General features: G+C 34.7%; 1 protein-coding gene across 1 annotated transcript in view; it reads left to right on the top strand.

The window, feature by feature from the left end:
* Positions 1-21,385, top strand: part of CCDC178 (coiled-coil domain containing 178) — a 176,530-nt gene that overhangs the window by 98,431 nt on the left and 56,714 nt on the right. Inside the window, exon 17 of the mRNA XM_075024310.1 lies at positions 15,967-16,116. Within this exon, the coding sequence (XP_074880411.1) occupies positions 15,967-16,116 (150 nt within the window). The remainder of the gene's footprint in view (positions 1-15,966; positions 16,117-21,385) is intronic.

Below are 21,385 nucleotides of genomic sequence, written 5' to 3'. Positions count from 1 at the left end.
TTCTTCACTGTGATCTGTGTCAATACATACCCTTTGTCAGTCTAGTTTTATGATCGATGCACTGGACAGGCACTGAAGATATGCAAGTTATGTTCTCAACTGTACATAAAGTGTAAAAATTAATTGGATTGTGGTTTCATTCCTGTTTGAAAAATGGAATGGAAAAATAGTACTTGTTGCAGAGAGACGTCTTAACACCAAGATCTTCAGTTTATTGGTAATGCAGGAAAAATGTTGTGGTAAGAACTGGAAAAACCTGTAGATAAATCCAGCTTTTCTCTTTCACTGCACAAAAGTCCTCTGCCATTCTATTCCTTTGCAGTCTTCCATAAAGGCAAGACTGTCTTATGATCTCATGAAACATATGCTAAAATAAGAACTGAACTTCATCTTCACAGTTTTATTTTTCTTTGCATCTCATCATATACCAAGAGCAGTTGTAGGTTTTAAAAGGGTTATAAAGTCATGCTGGAATTGATCAGAATTATTTGCATATCTCTTTGAATGATTTGTTGCTAATGAGAGGACAGTTAAGCATTGTGTAAACAGATCAGGAATGATGGTAGGTTTCCTAAAATCTTGCAGATATGCTGGTATTAGAAAACTTCATGGCACCTTCTCTAAATTCAGAAGCTCAATATGCTGCATTCTTGCTACATTCTACACCTGACAGTAGAGTTGTATGACTTGTGCAAAAACTGTAACATGTACGTACTGTTCAATAAAGTGCTATGCTACTGTCTTGCAGAGGGTTTTTGACACTAGTTGATCTTTGAAACGTAGAAGGGGTTTGGGTAGTCAAGGATGTTATTTGCCTGTAGTAGTGTTTATGAATATGTGGCTTTTAGACTTCCCTACTCACTCCTACTCCCTTCCCTCAAAGGCAGCTGTTTTCCTCAAGTGTTATTGGAAAAGAACTGGGAACAAGAGGCATGTGGGGATTTTTATGTGATACCATGCTAAATAATGCTGTGCATTAAGTGTTCCTCATAAGATCCAAACATGTAATGATCCTCCAAGTGTATAGATTTTCAAAGACAATATACTCCATGAATTACAAATAATAGCTGTCCTTTTTCTGATGATCACATGAAATGAACTGAAATGACTGAATGCAAGTTCAATCTGAATTGCAGAGCAAAACCAATGGGTGTATTTTCAATGGTTACATTAAAAGATGAGATAACAGCAAGAAAGAGTTTGAAAATAGAAAAGCTGAGTGTATCATCTACATTAGGTAGTATAGAGAGCACTAGAATAGAATAGTGGACTTTGAATGACATGTGAGGAATAAGCCTTTAGACAACTCCTTAGCTGTACTGAAAACAATGAACAAATAAGTTATAATTTTGTTATTAAATTTTTGCCATGTCATTGTTTTGATATGATACAAATATATAACATAACACATTTGTCTTATAGATTTGCACAGTAATAGCATAGTAGAAGTTATCTAAGATAAGCACATAGTAACCCATGTGTCTAAAAGTGTTGTCTGCAGACAACAGTCATAAAAAATTTAGTTTATCCATTAGATTTTTTAGCACTTTTCTTTGGTTGTTTGTACAGTCTGTACTGTGTTATCATGTAAAGTATGTCATCAAATACATTGTATTTCAGTTATTAGTTAAAGATTGTAACACTTGTTCTGAATATGAAAAAATTTAGTGATCTGTCATAACAGAAGGCAAAGTTTTAATTTCATGCCCAAGATCCCTTTTTTCTCACATTTTATCTTACCTGACCTCCTCACCTGTCATGGCTACCAAATATTGACTCCTTAGTGGTGCATTATACAAAGTGTATCATATCTTGTTTCAATTCTGGTAATGATTATTGTTCTATGAGCAAGAGAGATGTTCAGTGCCTGTATCCTCTGGCATCAGTTGTTAGGTGGTCAAATATCAGAAATCTATTACCCACCAGTTATTATAGGTAATGTACTGTACTGAGATCTCCTCTCTTACTTGTGGGGGGGAGGTGACATGAGATTTTGACCATTCACCATTAAAAACAGATTTTGAAAGAACTACGCTGTAGTACTGAGCAGTCTAATATTTTGATTATCAGCCTTTTGTCCAGAGAGAAGAACAGGAGCACCTAATGTCCAAGAGGAGCCACCAGATGGGTCAAAGTCTTGGTAAAGCATATTGGGTTTGTAAAGAGGCCAAAGAAGCAGATCTTGCTCCGGTCCTGATCCACTGTGAAACAGAGATTGTTACAACTATCCTGACTGAGGGACAAAGGACAAGCTTTCTGTTTTGTTAGCTGGAGGAACTGAGACTAATATGACTATCTTGTCCGTGAACCCACAGATGAAAGCACTCATACTTAGGTACAGTATGAATGGTGCCGTGGTTTAACCCCAGCCAGAAACTAAGCACCATGCGGCTGCTCACTCACTCCCCCCACACGCAGTGGCATGGGGAGAAAATTTGAGGAAAAGAAGAAAAACCCGCGGGTTGAGATAAGAACAGTTTAATAGAACAGAAAAGAAGAAACTAATAATGATAATGGTAACACTAATAAAACGACAACAGCAATAATAAAAGGATTGGAATATACAAATGATGCGCAGGGCAATTGCTCACCACCCGCTGACCGGCACCCAGCCAGTCCCCGAGCGGCGATTCCCCACCCCCACTGCCCAGTTCCTATACTGGATGGGACGTCCCATGGTATGGAATACCCTGTTGGCCAGTTTGGGTCAGGTGCCCTGGCTGTGTCCTGTGCCAACTTCTTGTGCCCCTCCAGCTTTCTTGCTGGCTGGGCATGAGAAGCTGAAAAATCCTTGACGTTAGTCTAAACATTACTTAGCAACAACTGAAAACATCCGTGTTATCAACATTCTTCTCATACTGAACTCAAAACATAGCACCGTACCAGCTACTAGGAAGACAGTTAACTCTATCCCAGCTGAAACTAGGACAAATAGCTATCCTCATTTTTATTACAGTACTACAGAACATGGAAGTAAAATCTTTTCCCCCTGGCACGTAGAAGAAATAGTTCTTCCAAGGTCAGCGAAGTCTAGCTCCTGCTGAAGTAGAGTCATGTGTGACAGTTCCCTGATGAGGAGTGAGGGGATAAACGCTTCAGACCTTTATGACTCATCTACCACACATGATGTTCTTTCCAGATAGAAGGTAGCCATCCTACACTTTTTCTTGTTTCCTGACTTTCACTTTATTCACAGAGTGAATATTTCTACTTACTTCTCCATATGTAATACCTGTAAATGGAGAGTGTTTTCCACTTTGACATCTAGGGAATTCTTTGCTCTTGTACTAGGAAAACTAAATTCTTAAGATGGTGCGCAAAATGGTTCCTATTAATTACTGATGTGGACATGGCCTTCTCTGCATGAATACATAAACTGAATGTGAAATACATCTAAGTGTCTTGTGAAACCACCCAAATACAGCCTTCTGCTGTCACTGGAATGCACCCATCAGAGCTGAAGCTGTATCGGTGGCTTTGCTAAAAAAATGCCTCCATTCTTAATGTCTCCTGAAGCTTTATCTATATTCTTATCAACCACTGCAGTAATAGCGAGGAAGACTCAAAGCTAATGCAGCATGTGATAGAGTGATTCTATTTGCTTCAAGAACTCAGCAACTGCTCCTGTGATGATTGTGAATATGGGAACTTACTGCTTGGAGCATTTACATTACGAATATGTACATCACTCAAAGACAGAAAAAGGTACCACTTTCTGATCACTGAAGTTCTTCAGGTTTTGTAATCCACATATAAATTATTCTCATTCTTATATCCCTCCTTTCCTATCCTTGAACAATCTCCTTTTTTTGGTTGGGATTCTGTAGCAGAGGAGGAAATGACATTGTGTGTAGCTCCTTTTGCTTTGCCCATTTATGTGCTGACCATGTTCTTGTGATATTGAGAGAGAAATCTTCTTTAGTCTTAAGTGACAGCGCATCTATACACGGACAAGGGTGAAAGTACATTTAGAAGGTATTTCTCAAAAAGCTTTACTTGCTGATAGTTGCCTTTTTTTATCCTGGTTTTGTTTCTGAGATTATTTGTAGAACATGCTGGTTTGTGCTTTTAGGTTGACATTCATAACACTCAATTTTGGCTTATCCAAAACATGAGAATGTAGTTTCTTTCTCAGCGGCCATGCCTGTGACTTCAGTTGTGTTAACTACATTTGAAACTACAAGAATGAGCAAATTAGACTGGGTTACCGTTTTTATGTAGAACAAGTACAACTGCTGTACCATTACTGTAGAAAACGACAGTTCTGAAATGAACGAGCAGTGCTAAAAAACAAAACAGCTGCAGAAAAGCAGGGACTTTGGTATCAGAAAAAATAGCTTTCTTTAGAATTGCTGTTATATCATCATTTCATCTAAATATATCCCAAAGTCCAATGACAATTAGTTTGAACAGGTTATTTATTATATGAATGCTTTCTATAATATATTATAAATATAATATATTTAAAATTATAATATATATTATTTGTAGAAAAATAATAAAATATATCTCATTATTTAAATACTTTCTGAACTACTGTTTGGTGAAATAAGTAAATGGATAAAAACATAGAAAGACTGTGTGTCTGTATGCATGTTATAGTTACTTGCTTAGAAGATATATTAAAAATCCATGTTTCCTGTTTTATGCAGAAAATGTCAGATTTCACACATCTGTTGAGCTGGTAGGATTCTGTAAAATTCTAATGAGGAAAAATAGCTACACTCAGTTTAAAATATTTGCCATAGTTGTCCTTGTTTGTTTATAAGAGTTACTGTAAAATGTTATTCTGATTTGAAAAGTTCCAGTGAATATACTTTTACCATTATGTGGGGAAGTATATTTCTTTTCTGAGCATTACCAGTTTTTTAAAATGAGTGTTTAATAAAGAAGCCTCACTATTAATTCTTTAACAATCCCATGTAAATAGGTTGCATAAAATGTTGCAATTTACATAAACTATTATTATATTTTCATTTTACACAGTTACTGCACTAGATTTTATGAGACCATTTATGATCTGAAGTTTGGCTTCTCTGAGGCTTTATTTAAATGGTGACATATGCTATACCATGAACACCCAGCAGAAGTTGTTATAATCTTCTGCGTCCTACTGTTTCTTCTCTGATGTTGGTATTTCTTGGCTCTTTTTTCTCCAGTAAATATCGTCTTTACATTTAGTAGCCCATGATAAAAGTGTTTTGGAAGATTACTTCTCATGCAGCTTGACCATGTTCTACCTCAGGTTTGATGTTTTCAGGTAGGGAATCCTTGATACTTTTTGTTTAGCATTGTACTGCATGTGCAGATACTTTTAAGGACATTAGCTGTGGTTTTATATCTTCAGTTAATTTCTAGAAGTTAACCCCTCCACAATGGCCTCAGAATTCTTACACTGAAGGCAGGCAGAGTCTCCAGCCTACAGGGCTCAACTCAATACCTGTTGGATCCTTCTTTTTTGGATTGCCAACCATCTCATGTGTTGTTTCTTTGCACATCTTGCTGCCTTTATGCGATTGATCTGATTTGTGTGTACTGCATTGTTTCTGCTGTTTATATGTTGGGGCCATCAAAACATTTATGTTGCAGGTCTTAGACTGTGAAGGTTTGCATAAAAAGACAGATCTTAGATTTCATCCTAAAGAGGATAACTGAAAGGAAACCTCCTAATCTCTCTGTTTCATAAACAAGGAATTTCTGACAAGGATTCTCTGTAGGATAGGGAAATAAGGTAATAAGGTAATCTCTCAGGTTCCCAGTTAGTAAGATCTTAATATGGTAGAGAGAGCCTAAGGTGCAAACATAATTGTACAGAAAACTACAATATTGCATTGACAGAGAGCTGAACTACCCTCTTATTGATCTATTTTACCTGGAATGGAGACCTGTTCTAACTAAATAGCTGAAGTTCTGGTATTCCATTATAGTTGTAATACATTCGATGTTTAAAATTTAACTTACTTAATATTTAAGGATACGGGATGCTTCTGAGGTTTTTACTGAGAAAGGTGATAGAGTTGACACAAAAACTAATTACTTTTAAACTGACCATTAAAAAAAATTCGGTTTTGTTCAATTTTTCATTATATGTTTAGGGTTTTTTGGTGAAAATTTTCTGAACTGCCTTTCTCAAAATTTTAAAACAGTTTATTCTAATTGGAGTACAGAGGAGCAGAGATGCATTCTCTGTTATTTAAAAAATCTGGAAAAAATAAGGTAGGGAGAACAGATTTTTTTCTGCTCCCTCTTGAAATGAAAGTGAGGTTTTCTTCATTGGAAAAAATAAAAAATATCTTTTAAGGAAGTTTATTCATTATAAATATTTCAGTAAGAGCTTTAAAAAGCAAAATTAAGTCTAATCTTCTTAATTATGTCAATATTGCCTATGTAAATAATCAAAGTAAATAGGTCAACAGTTCTCCAACATTGGTTACTGGATTTCAGAATTCCATGAGAAACAATGATTAGGATCAAACTACATACCTATACAGGAGGTCCTGGGGGAATTTCATAAATAAAAATCTAGAAACTGAACTTTTACTATGGATGTTTGAATGGACATGACTACAAAAAAATGCAGTGGTCAAAAAACTTTCAGCCGAGAAGACCACTGGGTGTCAGTCATGTGCATTATCACTACAGAGAAGTTCAGCAAAGCTAAATGGCTTGTCAGTGGACCAAAGTACGTAACAGATTAGCCAAAATACATTTCTACAAAGTTTCATTTAGAACATTAGTTTAGAACAAAATATCAATATTGATTAACATCAAGGGATTAGTGGTATTAATTTTTCAAAGAATTATAAAAACTTCTGGATGCAAAGTCTGAAAGCTGATCCCTCTAACTGTGTGGAAATTAAAATGGATGAATTTGCAAAGCCAGAATTGAATGCTAATATTTTTATGGTTTTACTAAGTGTTTGTGAAGATAAAATGTATTTTTCTGTAAAATCCACTGTATTTTCCACATTTCATTTAATGAAGCAACAAAAGATTTTTAAATTTCCAATGAATTTAATAAAAAATTGGCACAATTATTCCATGAATCTCTTTATTTGCACCTTTCTGTCACTTCAGAGGCACTGTAGTTATATGGGAAATATGTGTAGGTAATAGATACTCTGTTGAATATTACTGTATTACTGTTTACTTTTTTGATACCTTTCTCATTTCAATTTTTACAGCTGTACAATTGAAAGAACATTTGGGTTTGCATTAACATCTGAATAAGGAGGTTTATTATTTATTTGCTTCATCTACTCTGCATAGTGCCATTAATGCAAAAAATATTAGTCTTCGTAATGACAAAAAGAAAGTGTGTATCTAATGACCTTACTGTCAGTAATTGGCCTTTTCCCCTAGTTATGCAGAATTGTCCATCCCTAAATATATAAGAAAATGGAGAGTCTTGATAAATCTTTAACTGGTCATAATGAAATAAATAAATGGACATTCCCATGCAGTTTCATCTTTTCCAGAATAGCGTTGCAAGAGAAGTTCTCTCTCATAATATGCTCTAAAAATATTGACAGGTATATATAATCAAACTGTGATGATAGAGAAGAAAAATTAATGATGCAATAATAGGAAAATAAGTTTGTGTTTAACAGTCTAAAACTATGTTATGCAGAAACCAATAATGAAATCGTAAACTGGTTTGGTTTTTTTTCTTTTCAGACAAAGCGTATAAACTTAAGGTATGGAGGATGCAGAAGTTCTTAATTCTATGTCATTTCAAAATCTTTTCTATATTTTTATCAACTTTAACCTGAGTTTTGATACTGAACTGCGTTCCATTATATTTATAGATTGATAGCTTTTACTTTTCCTGAAATAAAAACTTTCTGTATGGAAAAATCTGCAACAATGAACGTGAATTCAGTGTTGAAGTTTTAGAGTATATATCAACACACTTCAAAGGAACATTTTCATATTTCTTGTTTCCACATTATTCTCAATAAACACAAATGTTGGGTTTAAAGCAAATGTATTTTTCAAAAAAAAATGTAAGCATCTTTTGTGATATAGAGGCATTTTGCTACCAACTCTATAGCTCTAAAGAATTTACTTTTTATCTTTTCTGGTCTTTGAATGATTAATGTTTTCTTCCATTAGCATTCAGAACCAATGGATCTGATGAGATCCTCTTCAATCCATCTCTGATTTACTGGCACTGTATATCATAACAATTGTTTCCAATTAACTTATAATAAAAACTCTTAAAGTTACACTTTTCCACAGTTAACATCAAGTCCAACATGTCTGTGCTCTTCCTTTTTGTTTCATAGTCTGTTGTCATTCATGTTTTCTGCAACAGCAGTGTTATTTATTCAGTTTCTTTTTGTCTTTGAACTTTCACTTGCATTCTTCTTGCTTTAATATTTCTTTATTTTTCACTTCTGTGGAGTCACTAATTTGCTCTTATGCCTTCTGAAGCTGTATTCCTGACACCGCTGGTGGAGTCAGTGACCCCTACTACCTGAAGGCGTCATGCTTGTACTTCCAGTTTAGTGCTTTGATACCGATCTGTTTCCATGATATCAAGAAAGAAAAGGACTGTGACTTACTTAAGTGACATATCCAAGTTGCTGCCAGGATATCACTACTGAGCCCTAACACAGCCATGGCACCAGATGTCATGAAGATCTGTCTTCATCCGTTCATTTTCTTTATCTTCTTACATGCTGCCAATTCTTCAGTGTGCTTCCCGAAACAATTTTACATGTTTTCCAGGAGCTATTGAAGAGAATTACCAAGACCTTGAGATTGATCTCATATTGGTTCAATACTTAGGAACTTTCCAGTATCCTGCATGTCTCTTGAATTTGCCTATACATAAGGTATATATGCTTAACATGTATAAGCAGTGCCGAATTCTGGTTTTGCAACATGAAAACAGAAACTATCTGGTCGCTTTCTGAAGATCTTGAATATTGCTTTTCTCCTTCTGAACATTTGTGATCATGACTGATCATAAAATTGAAGTAGAGACAAAATTTTAGCCCTAGACAAAGTTCTCCCATCATTGATTCTTTCAATAAGAAAAATGTATTTGTCTGTTATGCATAGTTAATTGTCAAGCAGCACTATTAAGGTATATTTCTATTCAGCAGGGCAGGAACAAACATTTCAAACTTTTGATAGACATGAGAGAGATACTTAAGTCTTTATGTTCTGAAAGACAACTAGTTCTTCTAGATCAAAACTTCTTTAAATGTAGCTATTGACAGACCTGATACTGGAGCATATGCAAAAATCTCTGGAGTTTCATTGAAACCATTAGAAGAATAATTCCAGAACAGCCATTTCTTGATTTTCAAAGATGTTGGACTCCACCGATCAAAAGTTTCCTCCCTGTAATCAAGGTTTCTTGACTGCAGATAAAGATAGGACTAAAAATGCTTAATCAGTTGTGAGGTTTGTTCAAATCTTTCTTTAACAGTCATCAATTTAATACACTGCTATTTAGCCAGAGCCATTTATGATTCTTTTATAGGTGTTTTGATCACAAGTTGAGTCCCCAAAATTCTGTCAGTAATAGCAGGTCATCACAAGGTAGACTGCACACATGCTTCTGATTCTCTGCTTTACAATTTGGAGGTAAACACCTTCATGGGAAAGACCCCAACTAGATACTTTTTTTTTCTTTCACATCTGAAAAAATCAGTGTCACTGCATACCCTGAAGACTGTTTCCTGGCCTTGCAGCTGGTCCCTGTTTTACCAGTTCAGGCCTTTAGACTGGTAAATCCTTTGATTCCTCCAACATATACCTTTCCTTCATTTCTAGGGCTCTAAAGAACGTTGAAGCAGGATAAACTTAAATATTTCTAGTACTTCAAATTTTTGCATCCTTTTATTTTTTCAGATCTTCTGCACCAATATAATCATGGATCATGGATAAAGGGTACCTCAACATAAAATAATCTTAGAGCATTCAGATCTTATTCTACAACCACGTTCTCTTTTTACTGTCAATACAGTTTAGTTCATGTGCCAAAAATAACTTTGGAGAGGTCAAGAATATTCCATACATGGAAAAGATGGTATATGAAAAAAACAAAAATACTTTTCAGCTTTGGCTGACATGAAGAATTGTGACCCCAAAAGTATTATATGCTACTTACTTTGGAATACTTGTAATGTTAAAGCAGACAGGTCTGTGCTTATATTTGCTGATATTATTTTAGTAGCTTTATTATTTTGGTAGCATTTTTTTTCATTATTATTTTAGCATCTTTATTATTTTGGTAACATTTTTTTTCACGATTTTTTTAGCAGCACTTATTACTTGTATAACTTGCCATCCACAGAAATTTTCTCCCAAACATTTAATGCATATCTGGTTTTATTCCCCATAATTCTCCACTTGAGTCCTTATAAGAATTAAACTTGTTTTTTTCAAAACTGCTGGAACTGCCATTTGGAGTGCTGTATTATCAGTGAAAGGCTACTTGTAGTTATTGTTACTTTAGTTTGTAGATAAGAAAAATGTGATCTGTCAAAAAAGAGTTTACATCATATTCCTACTGAAAGAGTAATTATTTTGTTCCAAATAGTCTCTAGCAAATTATTCAAAAATATGATCTCTCACTTCCCTCTGTCAGTCTGTGTATATATTTAAGTGTCCATTTTCTAAAATTTCTCCCAAACATAATAAAGCAAAAATTCATGCCATGGATGTAAAAAGATATTGTCTTTCAGATCAAGAGTTTCAGTAACTACAGGGTATGTGGTTTTTTTTTTTCCTTAGGCTGCAGATACAGGGGAAGACCTGTTTCAGCTCAGAGACCATCAAAATCTGTATTAGATCAGTATATAATATCAACAACGTAAATCCCCCGACTCATGTTAGAGCTTGTTCAAGCAGGGCTCAGCTGTTTCCACTGTGTACCTTAAAAGGTTTGCAGTTCTAGAGATTTACTGAGTAGCTGCATGATCCTTGGTGCATAAATTACCAACCATCAAATGCTGGTGGCAGCATCAACAGAAGATCCCAAGTAAGGACAGTGAATCAGTGATTACATCAGCTCAAATTACGTTGTAGCTTCTGTGACTTGTAGAGCCCAAACTATTTGGTAATATGCATCAGTTGCATCAATCAGTCCTCAGACAGGAAAAAAACCCTAACACCTCATGCTTGCTTTACAGTAACTTTCATTTCTGTAGCTGGGGGACTTGTCAACTGTATTACAATGACTTTGTGGCACTTGGTATCACCCTGCTCTTTATGCCCTGGGAAGGGACACACATGATGTTTAACAGACATTACTGGAAAAACATTGCTAAACTCCTCTGGGGAACCTCTGTGGAGTGGGAGGGTCAGATGCACATGAACATAGTAATTTTAAGTTAAGTTATTTCTTATTTTGCTGTTCATATTATGAACAGGTTACTTTAGGCCTACAAAAGAAACAGTAATTCCTACCTGGGGAAACCGATTTCATTCCTCACAACATCAAGTTTAAGTAGTATAACCAATTAATATAGATCCTTTAATAATTAGTTTATTGTGCTGATGCACCTGATTGTCAAAATCAATTGTTCTTATCTTTCAAATAAAACACTGCTGTCAGAGTGACCATTCAAAATGACAACTGACCCTGTAAACTACAGGGATTTGTATCATGTTTATAGGTATATCATTATATGGACGAAATCATTGATTCTAAGATTTGTCTCTACAATTCTTTACAAACTTCTGTCACACAAACATGGAACCATAAAATAATTCTTGGATCACCTGCAACACAAAGTGATTGGTATTAGTGTACATAAAAGGATGGAAGAATAGCATGAAACACATTTTCAGACACCAAGTATCCCTTGCTTTTCTGTAACAGTCACAGCTAGGTTAGTGGTGATCTCTGTTTGCAGCCCGAAAGGACTGCAGTTTAGTCATTACAAGAAATTCTGTATGGCTTGAGGTAATGGACTGATAATTCATAATTGTGTGGCATGGCTTTGCATCTGCTTTCCTATTGCCTAGTTCAGCAGCCATTGAGCTAACAATTTGTTGATAGTTTTGAGAAGGGCTTTTGGTGTTTATATTTTTTTCTTGCTTCCATAGATTTTATTATCTCAGTATGCAGACAGGAACTGCACTTCAAATGTGTTCAGCAAACACACAAAAACTGTTGCTGTTCCAGGAAAAGAGGGACGCTTCCTAAGCTGCCTGTGCTGAATAAGAGAACATAAAGACAAAAAAGCATATGTGCTGAATCAAGTGGAAATTTCCTCTAGCCTGGTATTTCACTTCTGATACCTGATGTCCAGGTAGAGCATTACAACAGAACAAGCATGCTCTAATACTTCCCCAGAATAATCACCCAGCTTTCCAGTCTCTTGAGCCCCAATATTTTTTACTATTAAACCTCAGTGGATATTTCCTCCTAGAAATTCTGTCTTTTTTAAATCTTTGTAAGTTTTTTATATTCACAAGAATCCATGCACCTTAACTACACATAGTGCAAAGAAATATCTTCTTTGGTTTGTTTTTTAATATGGCCTTTGCTAGTTTCTTTTGATTTCTCTACTCTGTGACTCAAGTTTCATTTCAGGTAAGAGCCTTCAAGAAATTCCCCTGAATTATACTTTTTTTTTTTTTCCACTGAAGAAAGTAACTTCATTTGAATGTAAAAATGTAGAAAATTTCTTTCCATATTTTGGACGTCATTTCCAGAATGTTTGAAGTCATCAAACGTACTTGTAGACAAAGGCTGATGTACCAGAAGTCTCTGATTTCAAGTTTTGCTGAGGAGCAAAAGAACAAGAACATGAATTTTGTTTTTTTATCAGTTCACAAGTCTACAAATTCAGAAGTTCGAGTGCCAGGGATAAACAAATATCAGGATTGTCTATTTAAATATCGTACGATCAGTTTTGAGATTCATATCTGTGTTTTCCTAGAACAGGAGAAAGAGGTGTAGTGTATATTCTGGCATGCCAAGTTTGGTCACAGTTTGACCATTCCTCTCTTTCATAAAGATAGAATGCTCTTAACGACTTTTTTTTTTTCCTTGCCTACATTCTGAGAAATCCTCTGTAGAAATGTCAATGAGTGACAGTCAGGTATTTAAAGGATGTATGCTCTTTACTTTCTGAATCTCAGCTCATTTCTTAGAGGAGTGAATTAAAGAAAAAAGAACCATTTCACTTTATCTGTCTCAGCTGACATAAGCTATGCAATAAAGCAATTTTTGGGACAGGGCAGCTAGTATAACTGGTCATATAGACATAGCCACTGAGTCTTATAAGATCTGGAGAAGGCTACTGTCTTTTCTTTGGTATGTTATTCTTTGTCAAAATGTCTGGACCATTTTAAATTATACAAAATAGTAGGACTTCACTTGTTTTGTAGACAGATATCTATATTGGTGCAAATTACTATATTGATGTTCATATTCTACAAGCAAACTTTTCTGTCATTTTCCCATATTCCTAGCATATGTGAAAGTACTGCGATGCTGAAAGCATTACTTGTTTGCAGGTATTGGATGTTAATATATTAACATCAAGCATTGTATGTTAAGGAAGGTATCAGCCTGAAAAACAGGTTTTACCTCTACCCAAAGATTAGTAAAGGAGATAATCACATCTTCTTCGCTAAATTTGACATCTTTCTTTTTATTATTTTGAGATTTCTGAAAGACACATAGCATTTTAACATTTTAGTGATGTAGAGAATGACAGTTCTGTACAGGAAGAATTTTTAGATTTAGTTGCATAACCACAGCTAGCTTCTAGCCAAAGTTTTCAGAAATTATGTATAAGTACAGATACAAAAATGGATATGTCTTGATTGAGACATTGCATAGAAAAAGGAGTAAAATCATTGTTAATATGCTAACTGTCTTGGGAACTCCCAAAATTGAAGTAGCTCTAAGGGATGGCTAGGAACCTGTTCAGGCATGCTGCTATTTCCCTTGGATAGTTTTGTCTTTAAAAGGTGAGACACTAAATTACCCACTTGGGAACGGATTCAGAAAACATATGGATTCTTCAATATTATGCACTGTGACCCCAGAAGAACTTAGACTTTATTAGTCCACTAATTCACAAGATTTTTTTTAGAGACACAGGAGATACTAAAGCAGGGTTTGAATTTTACCAAAGTTCCCTAGCCCTCCTGGGTTCTGGGCAGATGGGTAGCTGTAATATATGGCTAAAACGTTTGCTGTTTCAGAAAAGTTCCCCATATGTATTTATGTTGCCCTTCCAAAGAGAGCTTGACTAGCAGCTACAAGGTCTGATTCTTTTAGGATTCACATATAAATGGTGGCTTGAACCTGGGAAAATTAATCTAAATTCCTTTATGCTCAAAATATGTTTTTTCTGCCTCAGACATGCATCTTTTGACTTAAACAGTATTCTGTTGAATGGGAGAAGAGCAGCAGGGAGGTAAACACAATAGTATGTAATCTTCTCTCAAAAATAAAATCAGAATTATTTACAATTCCGTTCTTTGGATGTTGGTAAGGCAACTACTAGGACAGGTGGTTTCTCCCCACCTCCTGTGGTAACATTTCACTCACAGTTTCAGACTGTCAAGCCAGAGGGCTGCCCTCGCTCCTGCTGGATTGACAGGCTCCATCCAGGGAGCAGACGATGGCGACATTTGCTCCAACTGCTCTAGCTGTTCTGCTAGCTCTGCTTTTCCGCAAGGGTACACATGGTTCTGCACATGGGATTCCAGATAGTCCTCTTGTATAAACTAGCCTCTTAAGCAGACTCTCCTACCTTTAAAACCTTTTAGACTATAACTTTTGCATTAGAAGGCTTTAAGATGTTGCCTTAGATTAGGGCAGCCACTCACCACATGGACATTTGGGCTTAATTAGTTGGCCAAGGCTTCTACACGCTCTCATAATTGTAAACTCTCCTCCACTCCACTTTATAACGTGCATGCGGTTTTAACAGAAATACCCCTCAAATGGAACTGGCAACAACATACATAAATTTAATAAGTTTCAGGTTTGCTCGTTGGTTTTTTTGGTGCATCTCCTCTCTGCTGGGTAGCACTGTCATCACTGGCCATGATGTTTTAAAAATGTATTTTAAAGATGTACATTTAAAATTTATTTGAAGAAATATTTTGAAATGTGGAAATCAACCATCCTGTTTTATAGTTATGAAATTAAAAGAAATTCTGAGTGTCAGAATTCTCTGAAATTTCAATATTCAACTAACTCTATGGGTAAAAACCTACCAAGGCTCCCCTTCCCTAAGTGCTTTTTAATGGAAAAATAATGAAAACTGAAACAGAATTCTTTGTCAAAAATCAATTTAAAAATAAATTAAATCAGAGATAAAATACTTCATAATTTTACGTTACTCTTGCAAGATCATGCATTATAATCACAGGAAGTTCAGTCAAAATCAGATTTAAAGGAATGGAAATTTTTCTTATTGCAGAAGCATACATTCCAAACAACTTCAACTTCACCTAGCAGTGAACTATGAGACTCAAACATTATATCAAACTTTTAAATCAAGTTAATCAGATTGGAAGCATTAGAATTATTAAGAAAATACATAAGTATTGCATTGTGTCAGTTTTGGAAATTAATTGGAAAAAAAGAGTTTGGAAAATTAAAACGTGGGTGAAGAATTTGATGTGTTCTCTGGCAATTAAGAGAAGATAATTTCTATGCAGAAAGGTCTTATATAGTAAGGTAAAGGATGTGGTCTTTGTAGTAGTTTATACTGTAACTATTTACAATGTCGTTTTCTGCACAAATCATTTATTAATAACATTTACTTTGGTATAAATATATTCAGCAAAACCCTAACCACTTGAAATTCATTTGCAGTTTTGCCATTTGTTTCACTGAGATCATAATCTTGTCATCTATATTTTGCAGATGTTCATAAGTGAATGAGTCGGGGAAATTGTGGAAGTGACCTATGATTTTATTTTTTAGAAAGGTATTTTGCAGTAAGTGTAATCAATTACTTTTCTCTTTAGGCTGCTCTGGAGCAAATCATTAAAGAAAATCTGTGGTTAGCTCAAGAATATCAAATCTTTCAGAACTACTACTTAAACAGTAAAGAGGACCTTACAGAGCTCTATGACAATAGAATCAGGGTGGAAGCTGCCGTTAGAGATCATCACCAGGTAAAGTGCTAATATCACTCATTCAATTCATTTATCTCATCTCTAAAATTCATTTGATCAATGTAGCTACGTAATAGCAATAGAATACTTGCTAGTAATACCTATCACCTGAATTCTTATTTTCTTCTTGGCTATTCCACACTTTTCATATTTTCATTTTTTTTTGCTTGCTTGCTGTGGTGTTGGGGTTTTTTTAGTTTTACAGAGCAGTTCATGTAAGGTATTCAAAATTTATTATTTATGAATTCCACTTTTGCACCTGAAACGTACTTTTTTTGTACGTATTATGCAGTAATTAAAATATCCCTTAGCATTATGTATAACTTCTCCATAAAACACTTTTTCTGGAACTTGTGAGTTTCACAACATCTACAGTCAGACTCTATAAGCCTTTAATTTAGAAAATAGTCAAATGAAAATGAAAAGAGGTAAAATCTAATTTAATGAACTTCCATGATGGAGGTATAGTGGCCAGGTGTAATGTTTTATTGACTAATTAGTTACATTTTAAAATATTTTTTTTTAATTATTCTTTTTTAATTTAACAATGCTGTGGAACCTGAGTCAAGTGATGTTGTAAAACTTTCTTGTGGAAATGTAATTCCAATTTACAGAAAAAGTCTTTTCTGTTTCTTTTCTTTGTATTTATATGTAGCTCTCAAAATACAGGCCTATCAGTGCCAACTATGATCAATTAAAAATATTGTTCAGATATTTTAGACAGGTTATTGTTTGCTTGTCTTTCATGTCTATATTTCTGAAAAGTAATATGCATTTAAGTCATCAGACCTTTGTCATGGATGGAGTGATGCACTTCACTCATAAGAGAGAAGTAGCAGTATGTTTATTGATATAAAACAGCAATTTAACAAAGTTTGATAGTAAATGTGGCAGTGGTTTAACAAGATTTGATGGGAAGGTTCACTTGATATTTACTACATAGATGACAGGGTCAGACAAAACTCCTGTTGAGTCACAAGGTTCAGAATGGACCCTGTTGCTTTCTAAACTCCTTCTCGGAGGAGAGTTTAGATGCAGTGGATCCAGACTTAGTCCCAGACTTGGTCAACAGTTTATGTCTAAAGGATTATATGTGCACAGTCAACCCTTTATATGACTTAGTTAGGGTTTCAAAGTTTAGCATGTTCTTACTCACTTACTGAGAATCTGTTGCAGCAAGGAATCTCTCAATCTCGAGGAGTAATCTTGAGAGGCATCCGTACTCAACGGGAGATCCTGGCATGCAGCCCGCTGCCATGCAGGAGAGCTCAGGGGGCCCTGGGCTGTCCGCTATCTATGGAGTAAGATAATTGACTTATAGTCATATTTACATACCAACTACAGATGTTAGTTTCTTCCAAATTTGCCTTGAGTCAGACATTGACCAGCACCATGGTTAGGTGGGTGCATTGTTCAAATTAGCCCTTGTCTATTGTGTTGTTATCTGTCACCCCCAAGTCCACTTTGAGCCAGATGCAGCCAGCATGACCAGATGCATCCATTACAGCTGCCACTGGTGGTTGCCACTTGAGCAGGGTTATGGGAAATAAAGGTCAGTTTTGGCGAGGCAGGGGAGCACACCATCACAACCTTAAGTTCACCTCAACAATTTCAGGTAAGAACCTTTATTAACTCAGGTAATTTATGCAGGAACCGGGTCTTGATATACTGATATTTTAGTTTAGTCCATTTTCTAAAAGTACAGTGTAGAAGTCTTCAAATAAATACATTAGATGTGAAATTCAGATTTGCTACTACTTTACTCTTATCAATCCATTTTATGTCTTATAGCCATATCTTCATCCATTGCTTATTTCCTCATATACCATCTCAGTTAATCTCTAATTTTAAAATTCAGTGTTTTGAGTTTGTTCCTGACAAATATAAATAAGAAAATACCTTCAAAAATATTCTTGTTAACTGCATAGCTCTTCTATATTTGAAGAACAAAACTGGTTTTAAGTCATATATTCTTAGGGATAAACATATTTGGAGAACAAGTTGAGATTTAGAACATAAAAAGCAGAAGAAATTATTGCCTATCTTTCTTCACCAAGTGAGTGTCAACTACATTCTGTTGATATGATAGCAGAGACAATGCTATGAGTATTGAAATGTTTTCTTAAAAGGAGTGGATTATAGAAGGAATTTAAAGTATTTTTTTCCGAATGCAGAATTAGGGCATACTCTCTTCCAGCCTTTTGACAGAAAAATATATATATGTTAGGTTATCATCTGGTCATTTATTTCTTTGGATGTAAGAATATCTGTCTTCTACATTCTCAGAATTTAATAGTTCTTGGTAATATTTGTGAAACAGATTTCCCACTCAACAGTTTACCTCTTCTGGACATGTATGGCTGATATTAACATGCATCTCAATGATGTAGTCTGGAAGCAAAGAAAATTGCAAATGAATTGGCATATATTGCTTTTTTCCTTCTCAATTTGAATACAATAAAATAAACATAGTAAAATATAGCGTAATAGCAATGCAATACCAACAGGATCTAGTTTCATCAGCAGTGCTATATAATCATTTGTTTGGCTTTTTAAAATTTTGTTTATGAAGAAAATGGTTATGAATATGTTGCTATTCTATAGGAGCTTATAATCAGCATTACAATACATATACCTAGCTTGTGGTGGAAATTAGTGATGGCAATGTTTAGAATTTCGGACAGTCCTCTGTGCCATTCAGCAGTGTTACGTGTATGAAGAAAAGAAATTCTACTCACAATATCAATTTGAGGATTACAGAGGCAACTTAATCTAATTTCCTTTTTGATAACTCTTCATTTTCTTAAACAAATAACGAGTCCAGCTATTAAAACAAAATATTTTTACCATTATCACATAAAGAAAGTATTTAGGAATTGTGACAAAAGGAAAAAATGTGTTGATTACATACAGCTCCTATAAAAAGAAGCTGTATTTTCTTCTTAGTTTTTTTGCTAATAAGCAAATTACAACTGCAACAGAAAATCAATTCTGGAGGAGTGTCAAAGTAATGATTTTTCTAGGTGCTGTGCTATATATATGCATTACAATGACATGAACATTCAAGAAGAAGAAAGTGTGTTCATCCTTCCCTAAATCCTGAGAACTTTCTTCCCTATATATATATAATTACTCAAAATTAGAAGCCAATTTTTACAAATACTAATGTAAAAGGCAAATGGCTTTTTTTTTTTTTTTACATAATTTTAACTGCTCATAGTAACTTCTCTAACTAATGAAGTAGGTTTGCCTTGTGGTCCTAAGAAGCTGCTTTGTTCAGCCCCAGAAAAGGTTCGTCTTGATGATGGGTGAAATAATGTTTTGGTAACATGAAGTGTTTTGTCATGACTTCGTAAGCTTCTTTGCACTGAGGAAGGTGCACTTATTGAGTGGAGGGGATATACATTGCTGAATAGAGGGGCTATGGCCATAAAAAGCATACTACCTTCTTCTGCACAGGGAAAGCAAAGGCATGCTCTTGGGAGGAGATGAGCGTTTCCTTCTTACTGCTACAGATATGAGGTGGATGAGAAGAGGACGTCCTCTCCCGCTGACATTTTCTAGATGTTGGTAGCTTTTCCTCTTGGAGTCATTGGGTTTTGTGTTATGAAAAAGAAGCAAGTTAAGCTCAAAGGGGGATAGTCACTCTAGTGTGTCTGAAAACTAAGTTCCTAAATGCAGATATTTCAAAAATTCTGAGCTACTATTATGTTCCTTTGACTTAGTATTATTTTTTTAATCATATTCAAGCATTTAAAGGTTTTTAAACCATATTCTTATTCTGTGCCAAAGACTTTAGAACCTGCCAATGTTCATTTCTAATCCTATCTCTAGACAGTATTTTGTAGATATTTCAGATGACTGTAGAGATGTAATAGCTATATGACTTTGAGATAATGTTTTGCTTACCTAATTAATTTTCTATTTTTAAAAAGTATCATACTTTTGGATAATTGCTGGTCAGACCATACATACATAATATTTAGTTTCATTAACAAAAACTAAAATATATTTCTCTCTGCAAAGATACTTTATTACATATATAATCACTACCATAAAACATTTATATTTATCCCAATACTTAATTTGATCAAATATGAGTGCCGTCAAATATCACCCTGGACAAGAAAAGTATTTCCCTATAGTTCTTTAGCTTGAGATACACTTAGTCTCAATTTGTTTTTCTTAATAGTTTACTCTCTTTGAAAAAAATGCTTCCCTCCATAAAGACATTCTTTGATTTGGTTTCCTTTACATATATCTTCTACTGATCAATGGCAAGTCTGTCATGCTGGATGTGCTAGCTTCATTATAACATGAATCACACATTTCCATCTTTTCTAGATGACATTGGAATAAACTGTGGTGGATCTTGACATTATCTTTAAATATATTCTATTTAGTACCTAATATTTTCCCTAAACATTTGCTTTTGAGGGTAGTTAGATTTTTTTTCTTTTTTATAATGCTGATAGGTTATTAATTTTTACCTGTGTATTGGTGTGGCAAAATCTTGTGTGTAAAAGATTTGTAGGTTGGTCTTTATGTGGTAGACTTTCAGCAACAAAAATTTGCCTAATACATCTGCCCTGCAAATACGTAACAGCAGTTTCTTCTGGAAATCTCAGTGGGCTAGCATATTAGCACCAGGCATTTGATTATGCTTTAAAAACAAATTTAATTATTTACTATAGCTTTCTTTTTGTACTGAACAATCTTAGAATATCTATTCCATGAGCAAAATTTGATACTTCCAATGTATTGTGCTAATGTGTCAATGGTTGTACTGTAGACATCGGCACTTGTTCTCATAATGAAATTAGAGTTGATTCCCTAATATAGAGGGTATGGCATGTCATTATAAGTTAACAACCCCTATACTTGAATCTGCCCTTAACACTGCAAGTGGCATAGTGTTACAAAACTTTGACAATTGTTTTTGTTCACATAATTTTTATTTAAAAATAGTCTCCATGCAAATTATAATTGCTTTAAAATGTAAGTAAAATATTAATTCCCGTATTCACAATCTGCTATCTTCAGGTGGCCACACTGTAGTAAGAGTTGGGGGGAGGGGGCCTGTTGATTTCTGGTTTTTTTTTTTACTTTCTGGATAACTGACATATTATTGCAGTAAAACACGTGTAGGGTCAATTCATGCTGAATTGTTATTAGAAACCATGATAACAAAAGTAATTACACTGCAGTTCAGTTTTGACAGTAAAATTTCTGCAACATTATCACAAATCCTCATGCATTAGTGCAATGA

The sequence above is a fragment of the Buteo buteo genome, chromosome 3, assembly GCF_964188355.1.
Source record: "Buteo buteo chromosome 3, bButBut1.hap1.1, whole genome shotgun sequence".
In the NCBI taxonomy this organism is placed as follows: domain Eukaryota; kingdom Metazoa; phylum Chordata; class Aves; order Accipitriformes; family Accipitridae; genus Buteo; species Buteo buteo.
This window is presented reverse-complemented; position numbering and strand designations above follow the sequence as displayed.